General features: G+C 31.3%; 4 protein-coding genes across 4 annotated transcripts in view; 1 reads left to right on the forward strand and 3 right to left on the reverse strand.

Annotated features, from left to right (window-relative positions):
- Positions 1-1,436: 1,436 nt before the first annotated feature.
- LOC128390279 (GATA zinc finger domain-containing protein 6-like) lies at positions 1,437-12,283 on the reverse strand. The gene is made up of 2 exons (XM_053349973.1): positions 11,363-12,283; positions 1,437-1,878 (listed from the first exon to the last, which is right to left on the reverse strand). Exons 1-2 carry the CDS (start codon positions 11,821-11,823, stop codon positions 1,755-1,757), a joined length of 585 nt encoding a protein of 194 aa, XP_053205948.1. The 5' UTR covers positions 11,824-12,283; the 3' UTR covers positions 1,437-1,754.
- Positions 12,284-12,525: 242 nt separating this feature from the next.
- On the forward strand, positions 12,526-14,770 carry LOC128390283 (diacylglycerol kinase iota-like; the record flags this gene model as incomplete). Its single annotated transcript, XM_053349979.1, is given in 6 exon segments — positions 12,526-12,739; positions 12,742-13,148; positions 13,235-13,428; positions 13,522-13,619; positions 13,707-13,904; positions 13,989-14,770. Coding segments are annotated over 6 exon segments (1,893 nt in total), but the record flags the coding sequence as incomplete, so codon positions are not given.
- Positions 14,719-16,004, reverse strand: LOC128390280 (uncharacterized). The gene has a single exon (XM_053349974.1). It carries the CDS (start codon positions 15,261-15,263, stop codon positions 14,799-14,801), a length of 465 nt encoding a protein of 154 aa, XP_053205949.1. The 5' UTR covers positions 15,264-16,004; the 3' UTR covers positions 14,719-14,798.
- A 2,275-nt stretch (positions 16,005-18,279) lies between these two features.
- Positions 18,280-23,905, reverse strand: part of LOC128390281 (opioid-binding protein/cell adhesion molecule homolog) — a 31,178-nt gene continuing 25,552 nt past the window's right edge. Inside the window, exons 5-8 of the mRNA XM_053349976.1 lie at positions 21,425-21,553; positions 19,377-19,664; positions 19,035-19,106; positions 18,280-18,702 (exon numbers count right to left, since the gene is read on the reverse strand). Coding sequence (XP_053205951.1) covers positions 18,560-18,702; positions 19,035-19,106; positions 19,377-19,664; positions 21,425-21,553 — 632 coding nt within the window. The 3' untranslated portion in view covers positions 18,280-18,559. The remainder of the gene's footprint in view (positions 18,703-19,034; positions 19,107-19,376; positions 19,665-21,424; positions 21,554-23,905) is intronic.

Here is a 23,905-nt window from a genome sequence, read left to right on the forward strand (position 1 = left end):
TGATTTACCGGTTAGTTAAACTGGTTAATTGATTAGAAAGCCTTTGGTAATGTGATTGTTGATTAGACTAATCAACTTGCAATAAATAACCAGAAATTCAGATAAATGTTTAATTGTTTGAAGTTTATCGATCTCAGGGGATAGTTAATGAGTTCCCATTTAATCATTAGAGCTCAGAATTAATTAGATCGATTTTCATGGTAAGAGAAATGAAATTTTAAAGAAACATTGTTATTAAATGAAGAAGTTTGGAAGACGAGGAAAAAAAGAAATGAATAAGTTCTTAATTTGGTTAATCAATAATTAATTTGATCCAATTGAATGTTGAACATGGAGACATCTCTTGGTGTTCAGTTCAACTAATGAATTGAATTTATATCTGATTCGATTAATCGAGGTAGAATAATCTAAATCTGTGAGTATTATTAGAATTTGAGTTTTGATTCATAGATCGATCTTGACTTTGAATGTGTCATGTTATTAACGAATAGATTTTTCCTCTCTCGGCATATTCGAGTTACCGAATCGATTATCGATCAGAACTTTAATTTTACCCATGAAAAATGAGATATCATGAACGAAAGGCAAACAAGAGAATCATCATTATTTGTTTCCCAGTTATCATCTGGCTTCAAGCTAATGAAATAACTCAGGGTAACAAGATGATAAGATATAATCTGATGAGAAGAGGAAAAGTTCATTGTTGATATAAAATACCATTTGTATCATGAAGAAGAACGTTTTATGAAGGTGACAACCGATTTACCGATTTTCATGATAAAAATCTGTCAATTCTTCAAATAATGAGAAAACTTCGATTTATTCTATGTAATTCCAAATGTGTGGCTCACAGTTTGAGGGGATAAGTACAATACGACAATTCTGATTCTCCGAGATTATATTTTAATCATTTTCATGTTAAATCTTCATCCTTATGATAACCTAAATCTTATCAAGGTTATCACTTAAATCTAGTTATATAAAATTCATAATGAACTTAATCATGAGGCTCAACTATATTGAGAGAGAGAGAGAGAAGCTAAGAATTCTGATAATTGAAAGAAAGAGAAATTCTTTCTCAAAGGAATCTGAGTCTCTCTACATGATAAGAATACGGAATCTTTGTCAATGTCTTTGAAAAGTTATGAACGAAAAAAAAATAAAAACTTTTTCTTTTTCGTTATCAATAAACTTAATCAAATTTATCTCTCTTTCTCTTTCTTTTCCTTTTTTTCTCTCTCTCTCTCTCTCTCTCTCTCTCTAACTTTCTGATTAATACCATGATATTTTTTTCTCTCATGATTTCCAATCATGATTATTGCTCTGATAAACTCTACTCTCAACAATCAGATTAAATGATAACAATGGTAAAAGGCAACAATTGTTTATTCACGTCTGTTGATTGCTACCGTTTACTGGAATTGAGGATAAATCAATTGATAGGAAAACCTCATGATGTGATAATTTATTTATAACATTGAGATTCAGTATATTCATAACAATAATAATAATGATAATATATTAATAATAACAGGAATTGTTATTATTTTCAGCATTGAACTTGTAATATTATTATTTTTGCTGATCGATTCCAACTATGTAAAGTTACTGCCCCACTTTTTACTCCCTCTTTACCTTAACCTCATCATCATCATCATCCTAATGATTCCGAGTATGAAATATTCTGGTGCCAAATCAATAATCATGGTGAAAATATTATAATACATTTAGAGACTATGAATTATAAGAAAAATTTATAAAAGAATAGAGCAGAAAATAAGATCAATTGAGGTAAACACATGAAGCTGATTCATTTGATGATGAGAGATGAGCACCATGGTGTTAGACATCATGGTGGAAGATAAATTGACATCATTCCTAGAGATTGTAAGAGAGAGAAAGAGAGAAAGAGAGAGATTATAATGAATAAAATTGTTCCACCTGAGAAAAAGTGATTTTCATGGTTACGAATATTTTACATTTTATCATAAAATTTTTCTGTCTTCTTTTTACCTGCTCTTTTTTACATACTCTGATTTCTGTTCATATGAATACTTCAATTTCTCATTCTCATAACTCGGTGAATTCGGTGAAAAAAGAAAAGGTTCAATTTCTTGTTATCATCTAAGAGCAGAAAAAACTTTTGCTTTTCTTTTCTTTTCTTTTCAAGCTCATCTCTGATCATTTAGAAGGTTAATCTTTCATTCTGATGGAGATTTTTCATTTCTTTCTACCTTTTCACTTTCAGAAAAGTCCTTAGAACTTTTCTCTCTCTCTCTTAAATTTCTTTTATATATAAAAAGTTATCATGTTTGTTTTTCTTTTCTGTGATTGGAAAATCAAAGAAAAGGGTTCGAATTGTAAATCTATCTCCTTTTTCTTTGCCTTCTAAACAGGCAAAAGATGAAATTGGAAAATAACTCCTGCTGATTTGTTTTCGCGAAAATTGTATCATGTCAAATATTCAAGGAAAAGTTTTCGATCAGATTGAGTTAGTTTCATACAACTTTTTAAAAAAAATTCCCAATAATCATTTACCATTAGATAGACAGGTAGATACACCATTTAAACCATTCAACTGTGATAGTCAATTGTCTACCTCTAACTTGATTCAGCTACTTATAAAATCATGCTAATAATCATCTTGAGATAAAAGCTCATGTTCATCAGTCATGATGATTGACGATTTCATCAATGTTGAGAGTACATATCATTAGGGAGATACAGGAGCAATTAAAAAGCAAGTTAATTAGATTACATTTCATCATTAACATGTTGATGATGATTTTAGCTTTCTTTACCTATCATGATTTGGAATGATATAAATTCTGATATTATTACTGAAATACGATTCTAATAAAGATATCAAACAGAATCGTCTGAGAAAAAAAAACTCTCAGCTGATATTACTATTAATATTATTAATGATAAGTTGATGTTTCCAATGGAAAATAACAGAAAGAGAGAGAAAAGGAAAAAAAGTTTCATCTCATTTCACCAGGTAGACATTAAACTAATGAGGATGACAAAGATGACGATGATTATTATAATACAAGTACAATGATCATCGTCATGATGATTCAGTGAACCATGATGATAATGATTTCACATTCATTTCAACCTATTCAACTTCTAGGTTTTAACAATTATAATATACATATATTTACAGAGAAACCTTTTTCCAATGTCAAATAATAATAACAAAAAGTAATCAAACCAAATCAAGGAAACCCTTTTTCTTTATCCAATTAAATTGCTGCTAATCAAATTAAATTAACGGTGTAATTACATTTAATTGGCAAGTGTAATCAAGAAACAAGAGGAAGAGAGTTAGAGAAAGGGAGGGAAAAATATCAACAAGATTTGTTTTTTATCATGAAACTAAACCAAAGTTCAGTAATGAGAAAAAATTGAAAAGTAAACATTGTTAACTGAATGAAATTTTTTCCTAGATAATATTTACATTCTCGGAATTTAATATATATAAATATTATTATTATTATATGATGGTGTCAATTGTATTGAAATTGATCAATTTGTTTTCTATTTCGTTACCATGATTCATGAACCTGAAATTTTGAGTGAATTTTTCGGAATAAAAATAATTCCTTTCTTGCATCACCAAGATAGAGTCACGTTCATCTTTAATCAAATAGTGTTCTAGAATCGTCCAACCATAGACATGTTAATGTAACCTCTCCTTGGATAATAATTTGTATTATCAGTAATCGACCTAAAACTGAGATATTATATTTATAACCATTTTTCTTTTGTTAAATATCTCATTCAATCTTCATGAAATGATTCTGAATCTATTGGAATTGACGATAAATTGAAGAAAAAAAAAGGGTAACGAATAGAATATGAGGAGGAAAAAGTTGATATTCGAACATGATCATTTCATTTAACGGGATAAAAAGAGTGGGAGGAAATATAAAGTCACGCAAGAGAAAAAAGTGAGAGCATGATGACGAGGATAAGGAAAGAAGAAAATTCTTATCAAAGGCTAGATTTACCGATAGTATCAAATAGAATGTTCTAAATATATTTATATATCTTAGTAAAATTTCTGAGAAAGAGCTCAAGTTGACATGATATCAAAATTTATCATGAATTTTAATCGCTTGAGTTATATGTAGCCTCTTTTTTTGTTCATCTCGATTTTTGCCCTAGTGAAATTATTCTTCCATGATTCATGATTCAATTAGTATTTCTTCAGTAGCTAATCATTGCAAATATTAATTAACTTGAGCAATTGAAGGCTGGTTAACAATTTAGATAATTGTCTCATGATGATTATTGAAACATTATTGTTACACTTAATTGTCATTATCAATGTCAAATTTAATAATGATATGATTAAGTCTCATGGTGAAACTGGGTGAGTATTAAAAATGACATGGATGACAGAACAAGAGAGAGAGAGAGAGAGAGAGAGAGAGAGAGAGAGAGATGATGATGGTGATGATGATGATGAAGATAAATGAAGATTTTGACGACAATGAAAAATCATTAATCAAGATGATCTAAGGCAGAAGTGGGAGAGGTCGAAGGGGAAGGAAGTTAAGGTGTCTAAAGTTTCATGATATTCTGAGTATTTTGTTCATAGTGATGAAATAAGATGATATCAACAATGTGATACACAGGTAAGGTTATTATTATCATCATTATCATCGTCATCAATTTCAAGGAAGAAGATGAAGTTAACTAAAACTTTTGTAAGCAAAAGTGTCAATTCATTGAGCTGAGAACACTTTTCTCTCTTTCTCTCTTTTTTTATCATTTCTTTTAAGGAAAGAAAAATAATCAACCATGAAAATTGTTTTCTTATACCTGATTTCCCCTGAACAGCAAATTAACCTTTATAAACGTTGAACTTGATCAAACTGTTTTGACAAAAAGAGTAACAGATATTAATATACCACAAAAATTGCCATGAAATTAGTTTATAAGATAATATTAATACCCATCAACTAGTGGGTGAGTCGTATTATATCAGCAAATGATTGATTACAGAATAAGTTTATCGAGACAATCCAGAGAGCTAAAAGGATGATTGAAAATATCATCATCATGGAAGACTATAAGTTCTACTCTGTTAAGGATATTCTTCTGTGGAATCATAATTCCAATAATATATTCTTTTTCATTAAGATGTTATCATGAGAGAATGGAGCTTTTCCTATGCAGGGAAGGAGAAATTTTTTCTAAGTTTGGAAACTTTTCATTCTGTTTTTATCTTCCATTTATTATCTTTGAGTTTATTTCATGATAATTTTCATGATAATTTTGAGCATTTTTTTCTTATTCAAACCAACTTTCATCATGGATCATTATCTTATTATTTGTAAGCTAATTGCATATAAATTGAATCATTTTACCAGAAAAATCATCACTCCCTTCAAATGAATCACTGTTTGTTTACCTGAACTTTTCAGTCTTATTGTGATAAATGTAATATATTAATAATCACCTTTTTGTTATTACAAATTATAAGATGATGATGATTAGGATGATAATTTTTTACAATTATTTTTACTCTGTAACATTTTTTACAACTTTTTTTGCTTATTCATTTTTACCTTTGATTTTATTAATATATACCATGTATTTCCAATGATACATGTACTTATAATTGTCTAACATTCATCTTGAAAGCTCTTGATTCTCTGAGAAAATTTTACTTTGATGATGCTGATGATAATTCTTTCTCTTCTTGATCTTCTCATGTTTCCTGTTCCTTTGCTATTTTTAACGATACTCTTGAGGATTCTGGTTTACAACTTTGATTTCATCTTCAACATTATCTTCATCCTCATCCATTCCATTCTCTATCTCTCTCTCTCTCTTTCTCTCTTTCTTTCCCATAAACACACCTACATCTCCCTCCTTTAGTCTGAAATCTCTCACCTTACATTCTGATATTATTATAACTATATATTTTTTTTATTCTTATACTTACCTTTCATTTTCTCTCTCACGAACTTTTATTATCATTTAACAGTTATTATCGAAAACAGTTTTGTTCTAGAATCCAGTTCGTAACTTTACTCGTTTACACATCGTTTTTTTATTGCTATTCAACTAATATCACAAAAGATATTATCATTATCATCATATTAAGCTACATTTAATGGTATTTGGGGAAAGAAGTGGGTGAAGAGAAAGTGATGATGATAAAGATGAAGAGCTGATGACGATGATGATGATGATGGAGGTGTAGAGGAAAATGAACAATATGATGATGAAAACTATTTTTCACCCTTCGTTTCATGTTATATTGCTTTTGAATGAGAAAAGGATGACGATCATTCTCATCATCATGCATCATCATCACATGGTCGATATATGATAATATTCATCAATAGAAAAGCAAGAATAATAGTGATGGAGTGGATAACAATTCTGTACAGAAATGAAAAAAGGATGAAGAGATCGTGGTGTTGTTTGAAGATGACGATGAAGATGCAAAGACGATCCTGATGATGATGATGATGTTAATTTTAATGTTGTTTTATTGTTGTAAATAGGAATCATTAACGAGGAGACTGAAAAAAAGTTAACCTTAGGTAAACTTTTCATCCAATTTGATATAAGCCTTCAAGGTTATGATAAAACTTTTGTTATCTGTAAACTTTCATTAGTTTGATATTTTTAATAACTATTAATATGTAGCATGAATGTTGATTCTGATGAATGATAATTATCATGAAAACAACAATTAACAGGTAACATCAACATCATACACTTTCTTCATGATGCTTTAATTATGTGATAAGATTTTTATTTTAAACTTAATTGTTATTCAAGTTTAATCTTAATAAAACACTCTAACTGTTTCCAGGCTCTAAACTTTTCACACTCTATTGGAAAACAAATTAGACTTGGAACTTTGTTTTTTTATCTTCATGATAAACTAAGTCAGAATTCATGGTATTAAATTTTCTATGAGATTTGATTAACCGGAAGCTTTAATGTTCTGAACACTTTTGCTTCTTCATTTTCTTTTCTTTTCACTTTGTGGTTAATGGAACAACGTTAAACAGTCTACATGGTGTTTTGAATTGAATTTGTAATGAAAAGTTTCTCCATCCTCCTGATACTTAATCTTTTTATCATGATCATCTATTGGAATGATTGAGTAATAGCATGGTGATTACATGATGATGATAATTCAAAGGGTTTTCATGTTTCCAGACAATTGAAAAGTAAACAAGGGAAGTTGTTGTCAGGATATAAAAAAGTAACTCGAAATGAATTGATGTTGAAATATATTCTACACTATCGAAATGGATTTTCTCATCTTAAATATTCAAGTTCAATATTATCCTAAAGTTTTACTTTTCTCTATTCTTATCTGAGATAATGTTCACGATGAATAAAATACTATTCAGATTATTATCATGCTGATGAAATGTAAAAATGTTCAAAGGGAAAAATAGTAAAGAAAGAATCAGAATTTCAAAATGGATAAGGAGAAAATTCTGAAACGATATAAACTTTCAGCAATGAATTAGAAGATGAAGATGAAGAAAAGAACAAAAAAAGTAGATATTAGGTAAACGAAGAGAGTGGAAGATGATGAAAAAGTTAGAGAATAAACAAACATTACCTTTTACTTTTACTCTTTCTCTCTCTCTTTTTTTACTCTTTTTATCTTTTTCTGATGATCTTCATGAAGATCATCATGAAATTTGTATAAGAATAGGCAGATAAAACTCTGAGTGAGAAAATTGAATGGAAATATTGTAAAGAGAGAAAAGAATGAGAAAAAAAGCCAGAATTGCAAGGAACTTAATTTTTTCTATGGTAATAATAATTCTTAAAATAATGATAATAATGAATTATCTCCATCATGTGAATGATACTAACCATGAATTCCATACAAAGTTCAGGTTAATCTCAAAAGGCTTTATGAGGTTAGTTAAATTGAGTTTCTTCGTTCTAATTTTTCTCCTGTTTATCATCTAATGTATCGAATCAATAATAATTTTCCCTCTTATTTTTTTCCTCTTCGTTCCGATATAACCATTAGATGCTTGACATCTTGAGAGTAGGAGTTGAATAAGATGGAAAATTAGTTCGATGGGTGGAAAAGGAAGAGGAAATTACAGAGAAAAAGATGGATAAGAGGTATTAAAGCTTATCCTTTCTCAATAAACTCTAATCTCATGTGAACATTTTCTTCTTCTTCTTCTGATTCAAGTGTGTAACACAATAACCTTGAGGGAACACCGGTAATTTGAGACTCTAGTTTTCTCAAATTGAAACTTTGTGTTACTTTTTCTCTACCTACTTCCATCTACTTTATCATATATTTGTCGCGATCAATTGTTATCGTTTTCACGATAATGTAAACTAACCTTATGAATTTACAATTCAGAACAAAATTCAGGGTAACATGGTTCCATTGTGAAAGAATTTCGATTTTCTCTCTTTTTCCAATAATAGTGATAATTGATAGGAATTTCTATCATTTATATATTTTCTTTTTCTTTCGTATTTTCCACTTCATTCATTGTACTATTTTCACCATTAGAATGAATTCTCATTCTATTGATAAGGACATTTATCATCTATTGTTGACCCTGGTTGTTGATAACAATTAAGATAAGAATCATCTTCATCATGATTATCTCTTGTTCTCAAGAATATTGGTCTTCACATTCATGTGATTTTCATTTCATTTTTCATCTTAGACTATCGATTCATGGTCATTGTCATTAGTTAAATACATTTATTGTCCATTCAGGTAAATAATTGATAAGAAATTATTTCATGTTGAACAGTTCAAAGAGTGTAAAAGGTCAGATTCTTATCCAAATTCAGGTGAAAACTCTTAATCATGAAGTTAAATAAAGATTTATCATTAATCACTAATGACTGAATGTGCAAGAGAAAACAAAAAACTCTCCACTTTAAATCGTTACTTTGATGATTGAGGTAAAAGCTGATTGCTGATTCTAATAATTAATTGCCTGAATCATAGGTAATCATTGATCACCTTTGTTTTCTTGTTTATTTCTCTCTGTCTCTCTCATGATTCAAGTATTCTGATGTATTCATGAAAGAGGCTTCTTTTGTCTCATTCAAGAATCCTTCAGATTTTCAACTCAATACTCTGAAAGTTTTGAGAAATTTTCTCACTTCATTTAACCTTTCATCTTTGTACCATGAAAAAGAAACATAAATTTCCAGAATCTGGCAAATTTTATGCTTGGCCAATTGAGAAAAATGTATTTCCTATCAGAATTAAACTCTATTCATGAATAAAAAGAAGAAGAGAAAGAAAAACTTTTAGATTAACTGTTGTCGAAAATGTTAATTCAATGAGCGTAAGAATCAACATGGAAAAAGAGCAAAAATTGAAGTTATTTGAAAATTTTATTCGTATTCATTTGCATACAAGAGAGATAAAAAAATTCTCTCGTTGTCTTTAATATCAAATCAGCTGATCGATTCATCATTGAATAGAAGACGTCAGTTTTACAAAACTTACGTTTACTCGAATCTTTATCATGACGCCAACTATTTATTGGAAATTTCATCTCACATGATTGTTACTTCCCTGGGAATTTATATATTAGAGTCAATCGATCAAACTGAACTGATTAAATGTAACAATCAATTCAAAGAGTTGAATTTCATTTTTCAGAACTATTATTCTATCACCTGAAAACCAGAATGAAATTTCTCTAGAAATTATTCACTTGCATCTATGGAATCAGATGGAAGATGTGTTGTCTATTCAATGAAAGAGTAAAGGTAAAGAATCAATACAATTTATCAATCGCTCTAAGGAATTATTCCTTTCAGATTCCAATTTGTCTTCATGAATTCTCAATGAACGTTCTCATATGTTCAGGTGAGGAAAGGAAAAGCCAAAGTGAGATTTAACTAGCCTGTGGAATCTTATCTGAATCTCTCAACTATTTACATGAATCGATTCCATCACAAATAGTGTGACGAGAATCAATATTTATTTCACAATATTATATGACAATTACATAATCATTAGAATGATTCTTTTCCTGTCAAGATTATTCACAAAATTTTCATTTCTAAATTTCTATTGTTCACTTTGGATTATTAATATGTTCGAGAAGTTCAAGTTTCAAAGTAGTTCGATTCTCATTGTCAATGTACAAATGTCTCTCAGTTTGGAAAAATTTTCTCATGAGATCTTTTTTCTCACTTGTTTCATGTACACCGATAAATCCCATAAATTTCAATATCTCCAGGCTATTATCTTGTTAACACCATCAAACAAAATATTCCATGATAAATTTATCAATAGGATGACCACTGAATTTTGGATAATGATCATCACCAATATCCAGTGATAAATAATAATAATGATATCGATATAATGAGAAAGACAACTTGTTCAATTCAGCACAATTTTCACACCCAAATTCAGCCTCAAGGTATCTGAAAATTTTATCATTTCTAATCAAAATGATTGATTATCAATACGCAACATGGACTTTTTTTTCAAGATAATGAGATGAAAATCCAATGGGAATCAACAATACCTTGTGTGGGAGTATTCACAATTGAATCTACACGTTTTCATATTTCGATTCAAGTTTCATGTTGAAGCTTTTCCATTTCATGGATAAAGAAAAAGAATCAGATAAACACAGGATAAGAGAGAGAGAGAGAGAGAGAGATAATTGTTATTCGTTGGTTAAATTCAATAGCTGAATATCAGTTTCAACAATTCAATAATAATGGTTACTTGATGTACAGTGTAAATAAAAAATTCCAAACTCGGTTTCATTGGAATTGTCATCAGAACATATTGTTGAAATTTCATCTTTTACTTTAACTGGAATCAAACCTTACGATTTCTTTTTCCATCTTGAAACTTGATGGGTAACATTTTACTCTGGAAGAAAGAAAAAGTTGACTATCTCATGGAAATTGAGAAAAATTCAATAATGTGTATTGGTGAGATAAGTTACAATTTCCATGGTGTTTACTTTTCCAAGGGAGATGAACTTATATTCTAGAATCAAGATTCAATATTATCCTTTTCTCATCATCATCATCAAAGTAAACTCAAAGTGCATGAGGTGAAGAGATTGGATGAACAAGAATGAGTGAAAATTTTTGTTCCATCCAATTCATTGATGATCAGAGACCAATGGACATTGATCTTGTTTCATGGATAAAACCATTTCTCTTCATGGTTATTAATTTTTATATGGAACGAACTTCCTATCCAATGTAACGTTTTCACTCTCACTTGGTTACTCATCGATTCAATGAGTTAACGTTTTTTTCCGCCGGTAAAAAAATGATTATCAATTATTTCATGTGATTATTTGGAATATGAACAAAAAATCCAAAAACTCACTTGTACAAGAATCTGTGGTCAATAATTTTGACATCTTTTCCGGCTTCAGGGAATGAATAATTATCCAGAATAGTTATTATTGGATCGTTAGTTAATCGTGTTGATGAATCACTATCTTCAATGATAATGGTTGGTATGGTTGTCGGTGTTGTTGGCTCTGTTGTTGGTCTTACAGGTAAAGTAATTGTTGATCTGGAGGTTAATCCAGTTGAGTTAATCGTTTTCACTGTTGATGTGGTTGTGGTTATTGTTGTTGTTGCTGTTGGATTCGGTGGGGGTGATGATGAGGGTGTTATAATAACTCTCCCTTTACTATTGCTCCCATGAGAACCAGAACTTCTTCCTAATCCTCGGCTGATGGGTAATGAACTTGACCCTGAACTTGAAACTGAGCTAACGATAACTTTACGATTACGCCGAACACTTGGTTGTCTATTATGGCCACTTGATGATCCTGACATGATGACGATTATCCCTTAGGTTATTTTAACTTGATTTCGTTATCCAACAGTTTGTGTCTGTTGAATTTTAAAATTTGTTAATTACAAATACACAGAAGAAAAGATAATCATCAAGTGAATTGAAAAACAAATTTACATCCAGTCTTTTGATTTAACATTTAAATTCTCAATTCATTTGAATAAATTTGATAATCAGATGAACAAACCACAATTAAAGGAAAACAAATCATTTTACTGAATAAAAAACACAATTAAATTTGTTCTTGAGTTAAATTGTAAGTAGAAAGTAAGAGTTACTCGCAATGGAAACAAGAAAATTAATGTCAAAACAATGAACAAAATTGGAAAAAATGACAGTACAAATTTAATTTCGAATGATTTTTATCACAATTGACATTGATTTGTAACAATTTAACATACTTTTTTCTATTGTCTGATATATCATCATCATCACATGTAACTGTTCAATTCAAACCAATAAATGTCTCAAGAGCCACAGCAAAAGATTCAAATTGTTACCTGGACTACCAATTGATTGTTATGGTGAGTAGTGAGCTCTATGGGTTTAGATTATAACTAAATTCAAACAATCAAGAAAATCAAGTCTACTTAACTGAAAATCATCATCTGAGAGCATTGGGGAAAGGATTCTCTTGGAAACGATTGAATCTATCTATTATTAATAATAAAATGAACTAAATACTAATTATTGGCATACAACCTTCAGTCAGTCTAAACATAAACCATCATGAATTATATCGTAAAGTGCCAAACCTGCGGATATTGGCTTGTGGAGGCGATGGAACCGCTGGTTGGATACTCTCGGTTCTCGATGTTGGATTTAAACCTCCAATTGCTACCCTTAAATCCCTTAGAACTGGTAATGATCTTGCTTGAGTACTTGTTTGGGGTGGAGGTGTTCAAATGAACCAGTTTCCAAGATTAACATTAAAGACAAGATTAACGGTGAAGTTGCACAACTTCACCGTTGGGATGTTAAGGTTACTCTTAACACTGAATTAAACCTAATAGAACAAGCTTCAGATACGCCTGAGGGTGGTAAAGAATCGTTACCTCTTAATGTGATTAATAATTATTTTTCCATTGGTGTTGATGCTCATATTGCCCTTGAGTTCCATGAAACTCGTGATGGTTTTGACCATACACAACGACTAAGAGACCTGAAAGTCCATTCACTTTTACTTCTCAATATCCCCTGTTACGGAGGTGGTACTCGACCCTGGGGCAGTGCATCGCCCTCCTTTGAACTACCAAGAACCGATGATGGACTGATTGAAGTAATTGGCCTTACAACCTATCAACTGGTGAGAATCGACCGACAAAAATCATTGATCGAAATGTAAATAAACCTCAATCTTGATGATAACTTTTTCTTTCACCCACTTTGTAGCCTCTTCTTCAAGCCGGTGGCCATGGGTCGTGTGTAGCTCAATGTAAAGAGGCCAAAATAGTTACACGGCGAACGATTCCTATGCAAGTAGATGGTGAACCCTGTCGATTATTACCTTCCGTCATTAGGATTAAGGTCAAAAATCAAGCAAATATGATTGCCAAATCTAAATCTCATTCGCAGATCATTTCAATGTGAGAATCATTTTCGATCGAGTTTTTTTTCCCTTCTTTACATATTGATAATGTTGTATTGACTTTTTTGCTTTTTCGATATCAACTTTCCAGGCCAACTTTGGATCGAGAGATAATCGTTGATGTAAGAAAGTTAAATTTAACCGATTATGAAACTTTCCATTATGATAAAGACAGACTTCGAGATGCATGTAAGTATTGTATTGATTTTTGAACAATTAGAGACTTTTCCAGTTCGATGAATTAACTTTTATTGGAAAACTTTATTCTAACTTTAGCAATACCTCTTGGTAAACTTAATATTAATCCCGATCTCGAATTGAATCATGTTCGTGTTTTAATCATTCAAATGGTCCAAGCTCAACGAAAAGGATCAACGGCCAGTCAAAAGATGAATGAAACACCAGATTCAGAAGTGAAAAGATACCGAATGGAAAGAGCCTTTGAACTGTCAACTGATTGGTGTTTCGTTGATTGTAAGTCCATCAGAATTCAATCTAATAATCAAGTTTTCCTAATTGAAATTTTATCGAAAACAAAATTGTCTCTCCAACTTTTAGCTTGTACTGCTGAACGATTTTTTCGCATCGATCGAGCCCAAGAGCATTTACAGTATGTGGTAGATATTTGTAATGACGATCTTTTCATTCTTGATCCCGCTGATGACAATTATCGTGATGATACAAGTACACCAAGTGTACCAACCTACGTGGGCACCAATAGTCCAGCGAGCGGTATTAGTGAGGGAGGTGATGAGACACCCTTACCAATAGATCAAAGCCAATTGGGTGATAACAATAATACAATTGTACTTTTCAAACCGCCAAACGCGAGTAAAGAAACGGGTGATCTAAATACACCATCAGATACAATTCAATCAACACTGTCACCTTCACAATCCTCGTCGTCACCAACATCATCATCAACACAACCACAACCACCATCAACAACCACAACAACAACAACAACAACAACAACCACCAGTGCTCTTAAAAATGAATCAATTATGAGTGATAAAGGTAAAAATATAAATCAATGTAATATAAACGCTTCCACTACCAGTGATAATAATAACAATACAAAAGTAAATACTGTTTATAACCCTAGAAATGTTAATCTTAATCTTAATCCTAAGTTTAATCCTAGAAATAGTAGAACTAATGAAATTAGTTGTAAGGTAATTAAAGATAATGATAATAGTGACAATCGATTGGGCATAAGTGAAGGTGAAGGGGCACAAGGAGGTGATATTGGTACCCGATTATCGCCTGGTAATTGTGGTGCTACTCGTCCTGATAGTACAGGTAGTGTGACTTTCATAGTGAACGATTTTGATTGTTAATAACTTTAAGGTCATTTACATGATCAAATTAATTTTCAATATGATAACCCTTAGCATAGTATATTTCACGAAGACGCCGAGGCCAAGATCTTAAAGCATCTTGAATCATTGTTATCGGCACTTTTCTGACCTCATCTCGAATTATATTTTTTAAACCTTCGATTGTCTCCACCTTCCTGTGAGCTAATTGACTTTTCAAGTATCCCCACAAGAAAAAATCACATGGAGCTGCGTGACTAGTAGGTGTGTGTTCTAGGGGGTGGATAAATTTTATATTTTTTGACTTTAAAAAGTCTAAGGTCACTTTAGCGGAGTGAGAAGGGGCGGAGTCCTGGTGGAAGATATATCCCCCCTCAGGGTAAAGTTGAGGTGCAAGGTCATCAATAAATGGAGTCAAAATGGCGGAGATGTAATACTGAGCATTAATTTTAGCTCCCGGCTCAACAAAAATCGGCTGAGTAAGGCCACGAGCCGACATACCGATCCAAACCATTACTCCCTTCTTGTGCCGCTGAGTGGTGATCGGCTCGGCTTCTGTCCGCCGCTGGTTCGAAGTGAGCCATTGGATGGTCCGGCTCTTGCCGGTATCATCAATATAAAACCAAGCCTCGTCGCTAGTGATGAATTTTGCCACTGATCACACTTTAGCTTACGGTACAAAGGCCACGAGCGGCGAAACCTTTTTTCGACATTCGTCGAGTTTAAATGATGGTGTTTGGGCTTCTTGACCTTTTTGAGTTTGAGTTTTTCATGTATAGCATATCTTATGACATTGATAGATGTGTCAAAGTGTTTTGCGAGAGTGACCAGGGTGGGCGGGTTGGGCGAGGTCACCTTCTTCCTGAGAGCGGCTAATTGTCTATTTGTTAATGTTCCACGCGGACCCACGGCGTTTTTGTTGTGTGGCTTTAGAGCTGAAGATGATCGGTCATTTTTATATTGGATAAATGGCCTTTCGAAATATATTTTCCTTCGGCTTTCAGCTTGACCTGAATAGCGGCAAATGAGTCACCAAGTTCTAAAACTTTTAATTCGACCGATGTCGATTAAACTAAATTTTTGGCCTGTCATGTCACTAATCAAAAAAGTAAACACATCAACACAACAATTAATCTATTGTCTCTAACCCTGTGTTTACATAATTACCATAGATATTAACATAAAGCGGTAAAATCGGATCAAAATCGTTCACTATGAAAGTCACACTACCTGTATATCAATTGATTTTAATTCGGGTAAAATTTTGGACGCATCTAAACGAGGTGACCTTTCATCAATTAAAGGTTTACATGAACGGGGCTACAGTTTATGGGCCGTTGATACCAAGGGTTGTACCGCTTTACATTATGCAGCCATGTTTGGACATCAGGATATTATTCATTATCTTGTCTCATCTGAACCCAATCTCATGGATTCTAGGACAGTGGGTGAAGGTCAAACTCCGTTACAAATAGCGGTTCGTTTTAATCAACAGACCGCTGTTTGTATTTTAGCCGCTGCGGGCTCATCGGTAACAGAACTAGATGGTAACGGCCATAATGCCAAAGATTTGGCTCTACTTCGAGGTGGTCAAGATCTTGCTACTTATTTAGATCGTAAGTATCAATTATTGTACAGGGCTATTCAGCTATTTTCGCCGATGCTTTTTGCGATTTTCTCAGCAACTAAGAGTCAAAGAGACTCGAGACTTGAGTGGTATGAGTTCGAGCGATACTGAATTGTCATATTAAAAGATCAAGGTCATTCAGGTCACTGGTAAAATAACGTGTTTCAAGGTCATTTGAAGGCATTATCATAAAAAAGTATGTGTGAAAACACCACTATCAAAATTTCAGGCTCTTATGTCTTTAGGGTCAACTGTTATGATAAGTTTTGTTAATTAAAGAATCTCAGTACCTTTTTGATTAAACTGCAATATCTTCTGATTGACAGTTACAACTAACTTCAAAATCTTAACCCAGGATGAATAAGTGTGGAAAATCATAGAATGACCATCAAATAACCTTGAAACGCGTTATTTTACGTGTGACCTGAATGACCTTGATATTTTAATATGACAATTCAGTATCGCTCGAACTCATACCACTTAAGTCTCGAGTCTCTTTGACTCTTAGTTGCTGAGAAAATCGCAAAAAACATCGGCGAAAATAGCTGAACAGCCCTGTAGTTGGCGTTTTTAATTTTCTTTTTCTCTTTGTTAATCCAGATTAATGTCCCCAATGGGAAATTGCAACAATTTATCGTTGATGAATGTCTCGTTGGTTAATGTCTCGTTGGTGAATGTCACCACCCTGAATCTGAACTGTAATTCCGAGCCCTCACCACCAAATATTTTTCATATTTTTCTGTTTATATTTCTAGGAATATTCAATTTTATTTGTGGTTGGGTGTTGTCTTAATTGACAATGTGACCTTCTCCAACTTCGCCATTTTCATCTTCATCCTCATCATGATCAATTTAATTTCTTGTCTTCCTTTTCCTTTTCAGTTCATCTTTTAAATGTCAATCAATTTACTTTATTTTCGTCATAATATTTACTATGTTTGCCTTTTGCTAATCATCTTCTCATTGACAATTAGTTTTAATTAACATTACGAACACGGTAATCTTCAAGAATCAAAACAACATCGAATCGAAAATAATAACCAATTTTACCAATTTCTGGTTATTGTATCAAAAACAAAATTCACTTATGTTAACCTCTGTTCAGAATTAATTAATCATATCAACTTCATTTTTCCCTTTATAACTATGTACTAATAACAGAGACTGCTATTAATTTACAGGAGGAATATGTAACAATAATTTTGTAAACGAAGCAAAAGTTAATCAATTATTTAATAAAAAAAATAATCTTAATTGATCAATAAAACATCATCAAAATTTTACCTCACCTCATCTTAAGAGATGAGGTGATGGTGAGATTTACTCTCTCGCTCCCTAATTAAAATTGTATATAAATGGAAGAAATGCATAAATAAAATTAAGTTTTAGTTGCAAAACCATTCGCTAACTCTTCAATTATCATTTATTTTTGAAACGATCAAAATTTTGCGCCATCAAATGCGAAAGAGAAATTATTGTTCTTACTTTTTCTCTTCCTTTTTTATCTGTTTGCAATGATCGATCTTTCAACAAAAGTGATCGATCAATTTTTTCTCAAAAAAGATCGATCGTGATCGAGTCATTTACTCGGATCGGTCCATCACTAGTTTATATACGGATAGGCTTTTTCGACGAAAACTAAAGCAAGCGTTTGAACTTTTGGCTTCGTTTATATTTGGAACCAACAGATGGCACGATGTGAGATGAAAAAGTTAATTCATATTATGACATTTATCAGCACGTATTGAAGCATATGAAGTATTGGTTAAATACTTGATAAAAACAATTCATGTAATCTGATCTCTTTAATTGTTGACAGTAATAATGAAATCATAATTCATGAATGATAATGCTGATTTGAAGTACCACATTTGAGTTGTAAACTTTCACAACTTTCACCAAATAATATAAACAGTTATATGACAAAAAGTCTTCATTTATTTCATATATAATAATATATTAATAATAGCATTTACATGGAGGTTTTTATTTACACAGATGTAACTTTTTTGTTTTAATCTTAATTGTATTTAACCCTAAGTTGGTACTGATTTATATATTGATACATAGTTCGTTAAATTACTCAGTAATAAACTTGATTATTGTTTGTTGTTAACCTTTGATTTTGATTAATTAATCCAACGGAAAAATACTTGTTAATACTTATTATTCCAAAAGGCTATTTATAGTAATACATAAATGAGATAATCTGTATTTACAAGGAAGATATTGATGATTGTGGTCATGATTATAATTGGAATTATTTTACTTTGTCTATAATGATTATCGAAACTTGAGTTGACATCGTTGGCACCATTGGATCCATCTTGAGTAAAAATAAGATAAAAAGAAATGAAATTAGATGAAAATTATCGAAAAGCTTTGTTTGAGTTTGAACAATGATTTCGTCCTAAAATCGGTCCTGATTTTATTTATTGTATTGATTGAATTTTGTGCTGATTGGTGTTAAAACTATCTTTGATTTCGAGAAGACAATCAAACCTAACTGTTTATCATTATCCATGAGATTGTATCATCTCAATGATGATTGATTCATTCAATTCCAATATTAAATCTAATTCAATGATCAACACCTAAGTTTATTATGTAACTATTCTTAATAGAATTGAAAACTATTCGAATCAACATTCATCTTACCATTTAAGTGACTTCGGCTTCTAGCATTGGTTGGATCACGACGCGCCCCTTTACCTCCAGGAACATGAATCCCTATGAATGAAAGAGAATAGAAACAATTTAATAAATTACAATGATATCGAGAAAAAAGTAATAATGAAAATTCAATAATCTTTAGAATTGAAAAAAAACCAACTGAATATATCAAGAGAAATAAAATAGAATTCAGATAAAGAAAATTGTCGGTCAAAATTGAACACAATGGACTTTCAATACATAGTGAAAAGTAATTGATTTGAAGGAGAAATCTTTGGGTGCGGTCAAGAAGATGGTGTGAGTTGTAGAAGAAAAAGATGTCATTACCGTATAATTTAATTGAACCTTCGGTAGAACCAAGTGAATTTCTAGCATAACATTTGAATGTACCAAAATCCTGCGCTGATACATCTCGAATTTTCAGAATCATTTGAGCTTTATATAATCTCTCATTAGTCGTAATCTCATATTTATCGTTACTAATTAAGGCATCCTCATCATCTTTTGTCCAATAGTTGATTGATTTAGGTGAAGCTTCAGTGTTACACATTAATATTGCTTCACTTCCCACTGAGGCAGCAATCAACTGATTTGGTACCCAGATCATTGGCGGAACTGGATGATTATATCATTTTGTGTGTAATATTATCATGATAGTTTTTTCGATGATAATGATGATGGAAAATGATCATGTTATTTTTATTAGTTGAAGCAAAGAAATAGTGACAAGAAGAGGGAGAAAAAAAGAAGAAGAAGAAAAAGAGGAAATAAGAAGATGGTAGAAAAAGATTATGTAAGAAGATGAGAATGATGATGAAGATTGAACATGAAGAAAATGATATTACTGAAGAGAATGAGAATTGATAGGGAAAAGATGAAGATAAGTGATACATGGAATGAAGAATGAAGATGATTCAGGAAGAAGAAGGAAATAGGAATAAGAAAGAGAGGAAGAAGGTGGTGGTTGTAATGGTGGTGTGAGAACAGTAGGAGGAAAAGAATTGCATGAAATGATAGAGAAAAGGATGGAATATAAAAAAGACGAGAGAGAGAGAGAGAGAGATGATCATTGATCATTGATTTGTGTCAAATTGAATGAACACAGGACAAGAAGTCAAACTGATGGGACAGAAAAAGGCAGTTAGCTTGACTTGCTGATGATTATTATCATGATTATCATTTGGTTTGTTATGTTGTTTTATTAGGTCTCATTTCATTCCTTATAACATGTGTAAAGGGAGAAGAAGGACAATGTTGGTGACCAGTAAGTCATGGTCACTATTATTTGAAAAGAGTGAGAGATTCATATTGGTTATGATTTTGATGGGGATGATGATAATGATAATGAAAGGCGAAAAAAACTTGACAATAGGAACAACAATTGAAGATGAATTTTAGTCAATGAATGACTAAAGATACAACGATCTGATGGAATGAAAATGTTTTGAGTGTTAAGATACAATTCCATTAATCAGAAAACAAGGATTGGGCAGAGTATTTAAGAATCATTGTTAAGGTTAAAAAGATCAAAGTAATCATGATGGGTGATTTGAAGAAAAGAGGTTTCTAAATAACCATCATGTTAGAGTGAGAATATTATTACAATGGTAAGGGAAAGAGAAGGATAAATAGAAAATAGAGTTGAGAAAAGAAAGACTTGTATTCGAGGAGATGTCGATTCTGATGAAGGTTGAGTGGACATTGATTGTTCCTCACTGAACCTCGTTAGGCGTGAGATTTTTCCTTCTTTTTACACAACAGAGAGAAAGAGAAATAAAGTAACAATATGGACTTTCGAGTGGACAATGTTATAACGGTACTAAGGGTGGAAGTGGTAAGGAGGAGGATGAATAAGTATATATTCTTTGATGAAGAGCAAGGAGAGAGAGAGAGGGTGAGAGACAAGATGATGAAAAAACTAATTAGAATTGAGAATGAACATGAATAGAGGCTGAAAATATAATAGAATTGAATGAAAGTGATAATAGTGTGATAATTGAATGTTATTGGATGAAGAATATTAAATCGCAACAATAAAGATAATTAGAACATTATAATCGTTAATAGCGATCCACAGAATGCTATGGATCTTTGAAAACCTAAAATGGGTATGGAATCACGTGAGAAAAAAACAGCTATTCCACTTGTTTACATTTCATCATCTACCAATAATGACCAATACATGTATCATCATCATCATCATTATCATTATCATCAGAGTGATAAAAGGTCAACGTTTATATGTTATTCAGATTGATAGAGTAGGAGGTGCAGGTAAAGATGTCAGGCAATCCTAAAGGTGATGAAAGGTGATTTTGGATAGTTTGTCAATGCTAATCGAGAGATAAAATACTCTGAATAAGAAATATACTCACAATGAACATTCAATATGATTCGATGGGAGACTGATGGTTGGACTCCATTAGTGGCTATGCAGAGATATGCACTCATGTGAAGACGACTTACTTTGTTAATAGTTAATTGTTCACCTTCATACTCCTCAGCTAAGAATGAAGAGAAAAAAGTTCATTAGTATGATAAGGAAATGTGAGTGTCATCATTTGAATTTCCAGATTGGAATAACAAAAACGATACAGAATTTTTTTCTCGCTCTCTTTATCTTTCAATTTTCTCTTTCCATGTAAAACTTTAGTTTTTTTATTTCTACTTTGATGAGATTATGATGATTAATGATTCCATCATTAATTGCTCATGGAAAATGATTCAACTTTATCATGACATAACCATGAAACAATTAGTGAAGCACATAGAAAGAGACACACACACAGTTGATTCTGATAATCATGGAAAAAGATAAATCATCTGAACCTGGCGAACTTTCAACTTTAAAAAGGTAACATTGATTTAAGGTGTTAACGTGATAACAATTAATCTTTCATCTCCACTGATTTTCTTCTTGATTGTTGATCATCATTTTTCAATTAACTCAATTACTACACATGAAGAGTAAGATCATCACGAAAACTATTAATAAAATGAACATACAGGTACATTGGTACATTCATGCGTTTCAATTCCAACACTTTTCGAACCTCTTAATTCATTAAACAATTTCAACAGGTAAAACATCAAATCAAAGTCTCAAAAAAGTTTTTCGTTGCCTGATATACAGGGTGATTGAACTGGACCCTTCGGACTTTAAATTCGAATAACTTTTTGATAGAATTTTATTCAGTCTTTTGTTTCAAAAACGATATTAATTGACATTTAGAAAATAAGTTAGGCCACTTAGATCAATAAAATATCTAAAGGTACTATTTTTACAGAGTCTTTTTTCACATCGTGCTTATTTCAAGTTTTTTGCACTAAAAATGCAGTAGAACTCGTAAAAATTTGATCAAAAATTGAAATCAATATTCATGTTAAAGAATGTTTTATGGGCTACAATATGTATATTCTGATTTTTTTTGTGTTGAGTTGTTTGAGCTAAAATCAATTTTGAACGATTCAACCTCTAGGTAGCTGAGCACTTTTGTTAAAGATTTTATCCGTTGAAAGAAGGTGCGTTTGTTCAATCATTTCGATTTTTTGCAATAAATCAGAACTGAAAAATTACAGTTTTACCTAATTAACTATTTTAGACTTAAAGCTTTCAAATGATATAAAATTCAAAAAAAATTCTAAGAAATAAAAAAGTTATTAAAGTTTAAAGTCCGAAGGGTCCAGCTCAATCACCCAGTAAGTATCGTTTCTGATAACTGTATCACTTTTTATCCAAATAACTCAAAAAAACCTTACATGATACTAACTCGAATCTGCAAAAAACTTTTCTCAGTTTTCTTAAAGCAGGAAATTACAATTCATTGGTTATTTTGATAATGAGTTTCTATTTCAATGAAATCATGATAATTTCTTATTATTAATAGTAGAATGATGTTCTTCTTATTTAATTTTCCATAACCAGTTAAAATATAAGTAAATTTATTCAATCATATTTGGGTATTCAAAATGATTATTCAATTCTGTTATATTATTTACCATTCAGGTGATAACTTTTTTCGAGTTGCAAAGGTGATGAAATTAGTTTTTTCTTTTGCTTCTGGTTTTTCTCCTCCTTAGATTACAATTTATTTAATAGGAAAATAAAAGATGAAAATGAGCAACAATTATCCACCTCATTATCATTATTCTGAACTTTCTTTCAACTTATTTCTCTTCCTTTTTATATCATTTCCCTTTCCATGTAAATTGAGGCTTTTCACTATAATGGATGCAATGAACTTTTTTTAACCTCTGTCTTTGTTGTCTCTTTATTATTACTTTTTGTTTATGTGATTTTCAGGTAAATTGTTGATGACATTAGAATCTCTTTCAATTTAAATTAATTTACCGATGATAATTGAACAGTGAAGCTTAATGTATCTCATGGGTGAAATTCAACTAATCTGAGTAAAGCTCATGGTGATTGGAAAAGGGCAGATGATGAAAGTAGAGAGAGAGAGAGAGAGAGAGTGAGAAATATCCAGTGTATAAAGTTAGGAACTTTTAGAAAAGTTAGTTACTCAAAGATGAAATTCTGAAATTAGATTGAGTTACATGATGGTAAAGGTAATCAAGAAATCTAGTCAAATGTCAAGTACTTTTAAAAATAGAAGCGATAGTAAAAATTATCATCTAATAATTATCATAACCATAATTTGGTGACATTTTTATGAGCTGAATTTGTGAAAAAAACTTTTAAATCAATTCTCCAATGAAATCACTATTTTTATCACCATATGAGTAGAAGTGATATTTAGATGTTGTATTTTATGAATTGAACATTGGTTCAAGAGGAATAGAAATCACTCCCAGTGAAGATAATGTTGATTTATCATTATCTTCCTTTACTCTCA

The sequence above is a fragment of the Panonychus citri genome, unplaced genomic scaffold, assembly GCF_014898815.1.
Source record: "Panonychus citri isolate SS breed McGregor unplaced genomic scaffold, ASM1489881v1 Contig00117, whole genome shotgun sequence".
Classification (NCBI taxonomy): Eukaryota; Metazoa; Arthropoda; class Arachnida; order Trombidiformes; family Tetranychidae; genus Panonychus; species Panonychus citri.

Coding starts and splice junctions, on each gene's coding strand:
- LOC128390279 (XM_053349973.1), bottom strand. CDS start 11,823: ATGTCAGGATCATCAAGTGGCCATAATAGACAACCAAGTGTTCGGCGT. Junction 1,879..11,362: donor GACCACAGATTCTTGTACAA/GTGAGTTTTTGG, acceptor TACAATCTCTAG/GAATGATGTCAATTTATCTT.
- LOC128390280 (XM_053349974.1), bottom strand. CDS start 15,263: ATGGTTTGGATCGGTATGTCGGCTCGTGGCCTTACTCAGCCGATTTTT.